Genomic DNA, 10604 nt, shown 5'->3' with positions numbered 1-10604 from the left:
TGGGGTGCAGTCTGCCCACCCCAATTTGGGGGAGGCCCAGCACCCACCGAGGTCCTGGTACATCTTCTTTGGCAGGGCTCTGGCAGACACAGGGTTAAGAGGCTGCAACCCAGGCAGGATGGGAACAGGAGGAATTTGCAGGTTCCCAATGGGTAAGAGCCCCCCAGCAGACAGGCACCCCCAAAGCCTCCGTTGGGGGACACAGCAGAGCAGCCATAGGGGCAACCCAGGGTACAGGCTTACAGTGGCACCGGCCGGGCTTGAAAAGACACCCTCACCCCACTCCCAAAACTTGCAGCCCCTCCGGGCAGGGCTGAGACCCCCCAGACCCCCCACTTCTCCCGGGTGTACCGCGGGGTCCCTCCAGGCGTGGGGCTGGGGACAGCCCCTTTATTGGGGTGGCCCTGCCACCTCCTGGCCGGCCTGGGGACTGCGGGGGGGGGCGACATGCCTTGGGGACACCCCCCAGCTGCTCCGAGACATCCCCGGTGGATGGGGGCAGGACCGTGGCTACAGCACTCTGCCCTTCACCCGACTTACCTGGGCCGGGGCTCTCCTTCCTCCTCCTCCTCCTCTTCTTCCTCCACCCCACCAGACAAGCAATGCAACACCAAAACATACCGTGACCCCAGGCTCCACCAGCCATCACCAGGTACCACCAGCCATCACTGGTACCATCGAGCATCACCAGCCATCACCACACCACCAGCACTCTTGGCGTCACCAGGTCACGGCATGACTTGGCAGGGGTAGATGTCGTGGGGCAGCACCCTGCGGAAGGCACGGCCCCACCAGGGGCTCACCCTGCAGCCTCCAAACCTGCCCCCAAATCCAGGTGCACAAGCCCATCCCAGTCCCAGGACCCGGGGTGCCCCAGCCCCCAGGCTTCTCCCACACTCCTGGTCCAAGGGGCTTATGCTCAGACCAGATGGGTTTGGGCTGGAAATCACTGATCCGCAGCAGGTCAGACCCATTTCCCTCACTCCACAGCTTCATCTCAACCCCCTTCTCCACCAGCTCCTCTGGAGCAGGCTGGTCAGTTACAAGGCCCCAAAACAGGCTTTTTTGCACTGAAAACAGGAGCAAAACCAGCCCAACACCTCCTTACTCCTAAGCCACCCCAACATTTTGCTGCTTAGAGGAAAACAGCCCCTTATAACTCCAAAGTTTTATTTTATTTCATCCCCTTCCGGGCAGAAAACATCAAGTGCCACAAGTTTTTCCACGCCAAAACACACTCACCCACACCGCCTCCGAGCTAAACCGCAGGAGAACCAACCCAAGGGAGGACAACTTAAATACACTCGCTTAAAAATCAAAATACCAACCCGACCCTCACCAGCACCGTGCCGAAAGGGGGGTCCTGTATAAATACAGTGCAATAATTACATATATTTTGCCATGGCACAATTAGAAGCCGTATCCAGCCCCGTGTCTGGGGGCTTGTCCCATGCTGCTTCCCAAGCCCCTCTCTGCAGGTGATGCTCCAGCCACCAGTATATAGCATTCCTCCCAGTACACTCCAGTTTCAATACCCCCAGCACCAACAGCTCCAAGAGGCTGGAGGGAGCTGGTACGGACTGGGGGAGAGGGGCTGCACGCCCCAGGGAAATACAGCTCCATGTCCCGGCCAGGGATTTGCCTGAGCTGCTGATTTTGGAGGCTGTAGGTGCAGTGCCTGCACATGAGCTTCATCCTCTCTTCACCTGAAGGTGACCTCAGATTTGCTGCCTGATTATTTTTTTTTTTTTAAGGATATTCTAGCTGCAGCGTGGGGAAACACTGCTCAAAACAACCTATCATGACCCCAAAGAACCAGTCTAACTGGGCAGCAACTGGAGTGGCTCCAAAACATGACACCCCCCCCCCCCGCATGGCCCATGCTGGGCAGGGGTTTCTCTGTCCCCCAAGTGCGTGCCCCTAACCCACCCTGTGCACCCAAAGGCACCCCCAGTCCACCAGCAGCCCCCAAGGTGGCGGGGGGTTATGGTGGGGAGCATCAGTGCTGGCACCCCACAGTTTTATGGCCAGTGCTGGGATGGGACCCCCTGGTTCCCAGAGGTTTCCACCTCTCCAGGGCACTCCTGGAGCCCAATGAGGTGACAAACACAACCCCCAGGTGACAACCAACCCAGGTCAGCAAGGAGAAGCCACCCAGGGCGGCCAACAGAAGCCCACCACCACCCCCCCCCCTCAGAAAACCCAGCACTCCCTGACCCATCCCACACTCTCCAGCCACCCCGCAGAGACCCCACGCGCTCATGACACAAGTGACCAGAGGGGACAAAGACAACGGGGATTGGGGGGCTCAGGGCTTCAGCAGGTCCCCCAGGTCGTACGCTTCAAAGAGGTCACTGACGCCCTCACCCTCCAGCCCCCAGAGATAGTCGTCCTGTTCCAGGGGGGGTGAGAAGGTGACGAAGGGTCCCGAGTCCAGGTGGGAGGGGGTGCAGGGCAACTGGTCCTCCGTCTGCTGCAGGAGGTGTGGGGGTGAGCCCAGGAGCCCGGCCTCCATCTCCAGTAGCGAGCTGGGCCCCCCCGGGACAGTGAGAGGCAGAGATGAGGGTGAGGAGGGGGTTCCCATGCCCCCCCAGCTCTGAGGGATGGCGTGGGGAGGTTGTGGGGCTGGCCCAGGGCTGCTTGGCGGGGAAGGGGATATGGCGTGGTCCTGTGGGGAGGTGGCAGCAGAGGGGACACCATGGTCCTTGGTGGGGCTCTCCTCCGTGATCTCCTCCGGGCAGAGGTACACCTCGATGGGGCCGTTGGTGCTCTTCAAGTGGAGCTGGAGGTTGTCCTGGGGGGGGCAGAGCAAGGCTCAGGGGGGCACCCATATCTCACCCCACTGACCCCAACCCACCTGGGGTTCAGGCAGGGCACTGCAACATCTAAAGGACCAGCTCAGGGTCAAACAGCCCCACAAAACACCCCAAAGCCACCCAGGGCCATGCTGGGCTGCACCCTTGGGACTCCCCAGACGAACCCATCAAGGATGGCACAGATGCAGCAGCACCCACAGCAGCACCCCGGACCCCGACCCCGCCGCAGGGGGAGGGGGAAGGCGCCAGTCCAGGCCCTCCACACACCTCGCTGAAGTCGGGCACCTCCAGTTGCGTCTCCGGGGGAGCCTTCACGGCGATCACCGTCTGCTCCTGGAAGTCGCTGATGGCGCGGAGGTCCTGGTAGGTGACGTAAGCCAGCGTGGACGGGGACAAGGTATAGGAAAAAAGAGGGGCTGCAAGGGGGACGGCTCAACCCCCCCATCCCAGCAGCAGCCTCTGAACATTGGGGTCAGCCTCCCTCCCCTGCCCACGGTGGGGCTGAAAGCCAGTTGGAGGAGAAGGGGCTCAGAGGGGTCCCCCGAGACTCCGTCCCCTGTCCCCAAGACCCTTTCCCCCCCTCCCCACCTCCCCCAGCAAGGATATCTCTGGTTGGCTTTGTCGTCGGCCAGCTGCCGGAGCTGCTGGGCACAGTCCTGCAGGAGCTGGTCCAGCGTCCTCTCCGTCCTGGCCAGTTCGGCCAGCTCTCCCCGCAGCGCCTGCTGCTTCGCCGTCACCGTCGCGTCCTCAAAGATCCCCGTCCCCCTGCCAGCAGAGATGGCACCCGAGTGACAGCCCACCCTACACGTCCCCGAGCCACTTGTCCCTCCACCCTGCCCTGTCCCCATGTCCCACGTCCATCGTCCATCCCCCCCCCCCCCGGCGTCACTCACATCCACTGGATGTTGTTCTTGGACTTCTTGCGGATGAGCTGGATGCCCTCCAGCACGTTGGTGATGTCGTAGATGCGACGTTTCTGCACCTCCAGCACCTCGGCCGCCCGGTTGAGATCCACGACGCCGTCGGGTGACTCATTCAGCAAACGGATGAATTTTTTGGTGAGCAGCCCCAGCGAGGTGTCGTAGCGAGTCTTCTCCCCAGGAGACTTGGGGGCTGTGAGGAAACGAGACACCCCCCACCCCATCCTCTCCTTAGTGTGGGACGTGGGATGGAGGTGACAAGGGGCTGGACGCGCTGGGGACATTAAACACTGTACAATCCCTAACCTGGTGGAAAAATAACCCAGAAATAACCCCCCCCAGGGAATTTTCTGCCAGCACAGTGAGTTGAATCAGCTCAAAGAGCTGCCGAACAACAGCAAGAAGGGAACTGAGGAGTGGGCACTGCTCCCATGGTGTCACCTCGGGTCACTTTAGGTGGTACTAGAGGGGACATTGCAGCAGCTCTAAGAGGAGAGACAAATGGGGTCTGTCCCCCTCCCAGCCCCCCCCACCCCGTCTCACCCAGCACCACTTACTCCTGGGGCTGGGGACCTGCGCCAGCGTCCTGCCCTTCCCCTTGGGTGTGCGAAATTCGGGGCCTTCCAGGTCCAGTTTCCTCTTGGCCTGGAGCAGGAGAGAAAACCCCATGTCAGGGCCGAGTCAGACACCCCCCTTGAGCCCCCCGAGGGCATCGGCAGAGCCCTGGGTGCCACAGCCCAGGGAGGTGGGGTGGGGTGGATCTCGCAAGAGGTTCATCCAGTTGCAAAACCCTCTCTGGGAAGGGCTCCCGCAGCACCCAGCAGGGCGAAGGGCCACTGGGAGAACTGGGTGGGGAGGAGATGGGGGGTCCGGGCACCCCCCTGTGGCTTCCTGCCCACTTCCTCCCCAGCGTCCCAGCCCACCCCAGCGCTCCCCTGGCACCCGCGGGGAACCTACTGGGATTTCCCCTCGCCCCCAGCTCCTGGCATGGGTCCGTGGGGCCGAGCCCTGGGAACGGCGGCAGCTCCGAGGTCGGATCTTCACCCTCCCACCCTGCCAGCTGGTTTGTTGGGGTGCGGGGTTTCACACACACACACCCACCCCCCTCCTGGCTACGGTTGGAGGCAGCCGAGGGCACCCAGCTGCCACCAGCACACCTGGGACTGGTGGGGCTCAGCCCTCCCCCGGGACCCGTGCACCCAGCTGGAGGGAAACTGGGGCAAGGCAGGGGGGGTGGGGGGGTTGAGGAATGAGACAGGGGGGCTGCTGGGTCCTGGGACCAGGGACACCTCCCCACATACACCATCCCCTCGCCTGGGCAAGCAGCTTCTTGAAATTGGCCCCAAGGAACACACACACACACACACCCAGCATCACTGCAGGAGAAGAGACCCAGAGAATGGGGAGGGGGGTGCAGCAGAGCAGATGCCGACAGGAGCTGTGGGGGTGTCACCAAACCACCCTCCCAACACACGCAAATCCCTCAGGATCCCCACCACCACCACCCATCTCCCCAAATAGGAGCAGGGGGACTTCAGGGGGACACTTAAGCTCAGCAGCAAAAAGCAGCCCCCCAGCCCCATCCCGTAGCCCCCCCCCAAATACCTGCTCCCAGGCCGGGCTGTCCCATAGGGTGCCCCCCAGCACGTCCCGCATGGTGCCAAGGTCCCTGTGCCGGCTCAGCACGGCTCTGACAGCAGCTCCTTGGGGAGCACACCCCACTTTGCGGGGAAGGGTTGGGCACCTCGGCAACGTTCCCACCCAAGGGGGCTGGCGGGAGAGGCGCCGGGGGCTGTTTTCCGCCCCCCCAGGGAGCCAGGTTGGTCCCGAGCTCCTGTGGGAATCTGTTCCCTCCCTCCCTTCCCCGAGCAGGTTTTCCCCAGCGAACGCGCCTCCATCCCCGGCCCCGCGCCCCCGGATCTGCCCCCGAGCTGCCGGCACCCCAACGGTTAACGCCGAGCGCATGGGAAACACCTGCCCCGGATCAGACCCCATGCATCTGCCAGCACGATTTGGGACGAGGCGGGGGGCACCCTCCTGGCCCCCCTTCTGCTGGCACCCAAACCCTTGCTTCCCTGGACACCGATGGCTGTGGCCACCAGTGTGTTCCCATTGCTGATGGGGGGGCGGGGGGGGGGGGATCAGCTGCACCCCATCTGCCCAAGCAATGGGGAAACTGAGGCGCAGAAGCAACCTACAACAGGTCCTGGTGTCCCCGGCCACCTCTGACGCCCCCAGGGCCACAGCCACCAAGGTGGTCTCCCCTCCCCATGCACAGGAGGGGAGAAAGTGGGACCCCTGGCTCCCCCACACGCAGTTTGGGGCAGGGGAGGGAGGGGGGAGCTCAGTGGGCTCAGGCAGGGGCAGGACCCCACAGTGCTGGGACACACCAGCAAGGGACAATGGACAAGGGGGTCCCTCCTGTGCCCCAGCTGCTGCCCCCCCCCCGCCTCAGCCAGGCAGGATTAGGCACACAACAGCTGAGCGGGGGCACAGTGAGGGGCTCCCAGTACCCTGCCAGGACTGGGGAGGGGGGAGAGCTGGGATGAACCAGAGCAGATGGGGGGGGGCAAGGACCAAACCCCAAGGGCACAGCAGGACCCCCCCCCACGCCACTCACCAGCCCCCAACCGCTGCTTCCCACGATGTGGGGGCTCGCACCTACACCCCCGATATGATGCTAGGGATGGGAGAGGAGGCTCGACCTTTCCCTGGGGCAAGGGCAGGAGCCTGCTGGGGAGGAGGGGGGTGGTAAAGCAGTGGGGGGGGGCAGGCCAGGCCCCCTGCCAGCTCTGCCTGCCAAGCAGCCCTCGGCCCAGCCCTGGCGCCAGGGGCTACACCCTGCGCCCAGCCCAAGCATCAGAGCAGCCCTCTCCCCCCCGGGGGGGCCATGGCGGGCTCCTCCTGCCAACGTTTCCTTTCAAGAGCACCCGCTGCCTTCTCCGGGCTTGCCTGGGCCTTCCCCGGGCCCTTTTGGCCCCCCCCGGGGCGTGGGAATGCACCGCCCGGGGGATGGGCTCCCGGAGCTGGCGGGGGGGGGGGGGGGGGGGATGTTGGGGCAGGGAGGGGCACAGGGCACCCCGGGATTGTGCCACCACACCAGGGATGCTGCTCATGCCAAGGGGCTACTGGATCAGGGCCCCCAGGGTGTGGTGTGTCCTCCCCCACCTTTGAGATGGCTGAGGGATAGTGAGGCACGGAGAGGGGGGACAGGGGGATGCAGAACCTCCAGGTTTGGGGGGTCAGGGGGGCTTTCAGCCCCACCGTGGGCAGGGGAGGGAGGCTGACCCCAGCCCTGGCCCCGGGATGGGGAGAGCACCCTGCGCTGGGGAGGAAGGCGGTACCCACCCCCCCAGGTACCACTCCCCACGCCGAGATGCAGCCAGCATCTCCATCCCCTCCCACAGCCCCATCCCAGTGCGGATGGAGGGGAAAGGCCCGGCCAGAGACATTTCCCAGCAGAGGAGCTGGAGGCTGTAAAAGCCAGAGCCAGAAAAAGTCCCTCCAAGGGTGACAGGACGCTCACCACCTTCCAACCCCATCCCAACCCTCCCGCAGCTCCCTGCGCCCCCCAAAATCCCCCCTCCTACCCATGCAGAAAAACCCTTGATGGGATCAAGAGGGGGACGGGATCACCCTGGGCCACCCCAGCAGAAGCTGGGGTGCTGCTGGGTGCTCTTTGCATGGGCGGCTCAGCCCCGACAGCTTGCACCCAAACCGTGGCATGTGAACATCCTTGTCCCAGCATGGAGGAGGCAGGGAAAGCCAGGACCCCACGGTGGAGACATTGCTCTCTCCAGGGCTCCTTCACAGCCCCGAGCCCCTATAGAGATCCCACAGCCCCTGCAGAGACCCCATATGACCAGGAACAGGACAAATACTCAGGATAGGATTGGCACGGGCTAAAACCACTCCAAAACACGCATTTTTCATGGAGGAAAATGCATTTACCTACTCTAGGACCCTCAAATCAGAAACTAAAGGAAATCCGAGACTTTTTCAGACCATGAGACACAACCCATCGCTCCTTCCTGCGGCCAGATGCAAGGTGATGGGCTGCCTCCAGCTGAACCAGGTGACCCCAGATCATTTATATGGCACAAATCCAGCAAGCAGGTGGGAGCGGCCGCAATTGCCCTGCTCAGGAATTGGGAGGAAATGTTCATTATCTGATCGCCCTGGATCTGCACACAAAGATTGTGCCCATAAATCGGAGGGGGGGGGGGGGGCAGCCCCAGGTGCCAGAACTGCGAGTATTGCACCAGGGTTGGAAATGGGATCTCCAGCGCCAGGAACGGGATCGCAGCATTAGGGAATGGGGTGGGGCCAGAGGGGAACATCGCCTGCAAGCCACCAAGGGGGATGCAGGAGCACTTCATGTCCTCAACTGTCACATGAGCCCCCCCAGACGTTCTTCAGGGGACAGTCGTGGGCAGGAACACCCTGAGCATCTCCTGCTGTCAGTGATGATGATGGTGGTGGTGATGCCCAAGAGGCTGTTAGCCCAAAACCCGCCCCGCAGCGATGCATGGAAACAGGACTGTGGGTTTGGGGGGGATGTTTTTAGGGGAGGGGGAAGAGGTGCAGGCGTCTCCTTAAACAACAGCCCCTGGCAGCGCAGGATGCGGCATCTCATGCAGTTTGGAGACAAAGGGGCTGGGGAGGAGACAGGTGGTCCCGGAGCCCCCCGGGACGGGGCTCGCAACGGCCCTAGCCAGCCCCGCAGCCGTGGCACAAAGCGGGGAGCAAAGACACCCCCCCCCTCCCCCAGCCACAGTGATGTCCCCAGCTGGCACTGAGCATCAGGGTCCAGGGAGAAGGGGGGGAATAAATAAATAAATCAAGCCTTGAAAAAATTAAATTGAAGTTAGTGGGGTCTGGGATCCCTCCAAGGACCCGGGGAGAACAGAGGCTCACAGTGAGGGCTGGACGCATGCCCGGGCTGGGGCAGGCAGGAATTAAATGCCAGCTGCCAATGGGGCCGACTGGCCGGGGGCTCGGCAGGGGCACCCCGGGAGGAGAGATGAGCTGGGCAGAGCTGCTCGTGCACCCCGATGCTTTGTACGGGGCCAGCACCCGACCTGGGCCTCAGTTTCCCTGTTTAGGGGCAGCGGGTGCCAGGCTTTGCAAGCGCAGCCCTGACCCCGGGCTGGGTGACAGGGACACAGGGCAGGGCCAGCAACCCCCCTCCCCGTGCCAACCCGCACAGCTCCCACCATCAGGGTCCCTGCTGCAAAGCTCTGGGGTGTCCCACGGAGGATGGGGATCGCTTCAAATTCACACACCCCTCCCCGCAAAAAAAAAAAAATAAAAAAAATATAAAGGCATTGCAAGCTCTGCTGTAACCACAGGCAGGAACCAAGCTCGGGCAGCGGCGCTGAACCACCCCTGTCCCGTGTCCCCCCACCTCCCCGGGTGATGGGTCACCCCGGGGGTCACAGCCCCGGCGTGGGGAGAGCCAGCGGGCAGGGACAGTGTCCCCCCACCCGCAGCGGGCAGGAGCGCTGCCTGCACCCAGCTCTCGCTTCCTTAACAGGGAAAGAGGTTTGCAAAGGGCCTCGGCTGGGCGGCCGGGCTTTAAGGTACGACCTGAATTGTTTGCAGACCAGAGAGAGAAAAAAAAGGCCGAAAAAGGCTGAAAAGCGGAAGCCGGGAGCCAGCTTTGCGGGCACGCAGGGGCAAAGGGAAGTTGAGAAATGTATAAGCCATTTCACTGCGACTTCTGATTTCAAACTTTACCCTCCCCCACCCCAAAGAGACTACTTAGTGGGGTGCAGACCCCAATATAAGCTGCAAAATTTGGAAGGGGAGGGTGCTGTACATCCTGGGGTCACCCACCTCTTTGCTCCCCCCGCTGCACGGAGCCCTCAGACCCCCCCATCCCACCAAAGCAATGCCCAAGGAGGGGATGGGGTGCAGACACCTTACCGGCAGCCGTCCCACCGAGGCCGAGCGGAGGGTCCTGAGTTGGGGGCCCTGGGGGGTGGCATAGAGACCCCCTCCCTGGGAAGTGGGGACGCTGCTGACAGCCGCCGGCGTGTAGATCTGGGTGAAGCAGGGTAACGGAGGGCTGCCCAGGCTGGAAGCCCCCCGCTTGGAAGAGCCCATCACCGACATGACCTTCTTCGGGTGGTGGTGGGGAGGGGGGGGCAGGAGGGCGGCGCCCCCCCTCCCCGAGGCGTGGGACACTCCCCTGGGGAGCCGCAGCATTGCAAAGTCCTTTCCGAGAAGCCCAGGCCGAGGGGAGGGGAGGAGGGGGGGGCAGAAGCACCCCGCGATTTTGCAGCAAGGAGGGGGGATGGGGGGGGGTGTCACAATCTCAGCAGTGGCATTTTGGGGGAGCGGGAGTTGGCGGGGATCCCGCCGGCCGCTCTCCAAACCCCCCCACCCCCGAAAAACCTGCAGAGGAACAACGCCGCGGCGGCGCCACCAAAACCGGGTGGAAAAAGCTCCTTTGGCCCCAAAAATCGCCCGCGCTCGGGCCGGATGGGGCCGGGGCAGCCGGAGCCCCCCCGCGCCCGGCTCCGCTACTGCCCGATCGCGCCCGGCCCCGACTGCTCCTTTTTTTTTTTTTTTTTTTTTCTTTTCGGTTTCTTTTTTTTTTTTTTTTTTTTTTTTTTAAGCGCCAAACGCCGTCCCGCGAAATTCGGATTTCCCGCGGAAAACGCCGCGCGCTGATTGGCTGCGGGCGCCGACGCCCCGCCCACTCCGCCGCCGCCAGCGGCGCCGCGCCGGGCGGGGCCTTAAAGGAGCCGCGCGGCGGCGGGCGGGGTCCTGCATGCAAAGCAGGGGGCGTGGCCTCTTTGGGCCAACCTGCTCCGTACATGGGGGGAGCATCTGGGTTGGGGAGGGATCACTGGATCTGGGA

The 10604-nt window shown here is 63.3% G+C and overlaps 1 protein-coding gene across 2 annotated transcripts; it reads right to left on the bottom strand.

The window, feature by feature from the left end:
- Nucleotides 1–1156: 1156 nt before the first annotated feature.
- LOC116963824 (transcription factor E2F2) lies at nt 1157–10307 on the bottom strand. Of its 2 annotated transcripts, none has more exons than XM_042793946.1 (6): nt 9665–10307; nt 4294–4381; nt 3710–3929; nt 3423–3581; nt 3084–3198; nt 1157–2794 (listed from the first exon to the last, which is right to left on the bottom strand). In XM_042793946.1, exons 1-6 carry the CDS (start codon nt 9944–9946, stop codon nt 2309–2311), a joined length of 1350 nt encoding a protein of 449 aa, XP_042649880.1. In that variant the 5' UTR covers nt 9947–10307; the 3' UTR covers nt 1157–2308. The 2 variants fall into 2 exon arrangements, with proteins under 2 accessions (XP_042649880.1, XP_032857555.2); XM_033001664.2 differs by lacking the exon at nt 9665–10307 and adding an exon at nt 5342–5408.
- Nucleotides 10308–10604: the final 297 nt, after the last annotated feature.

This window comes from Tyto alba, unplaced genomic scaffold, assembly GCF_018691265.1.
Source record: "Tyto alba isolate M040663 unplaced genomic scaffold, T.alba_DEE_v4.0 Super-Scaffold_20, whole genome shotgun sequence".
Taxonomy (NCBI): Eukaryota; Metazoa; Chordata; class Aves; order Strigiformes; family Tytonidae; genus Tyto; species Tyto alba.
The sequence above is the reverse complement of the archived record's forward strand: the minus strand, read 5'-3'. Positions and strand labels throughout refer to the sequence as shown.

Bases quoted from the DNA above. Each gene is read 5' to 3' on its own strand.
- LOC116963824 (XM_042793946.1), bottom strand. From the start codon at position 9,946: ATGCTGCGGCTCCCCAGGGGAGTGTCCCACGCCTCGGGGAGGGGGGGC. The intron at 4,382-9,664 runs GTAAGGTGTCTG...CTCCTGCTCCAG, and splicing joins CCTCGGTGGGACGGCTGCCG to GCCAAGAGGAAACTGGACCT. The intron at 3,930-4,293 runs GTAAGTGGTGCT...GTTTCCTCACAG, and splicing joins GCAGGTCCCCAGCCCCAGGA to CCCCCAAGTCTCCTGGGGAG.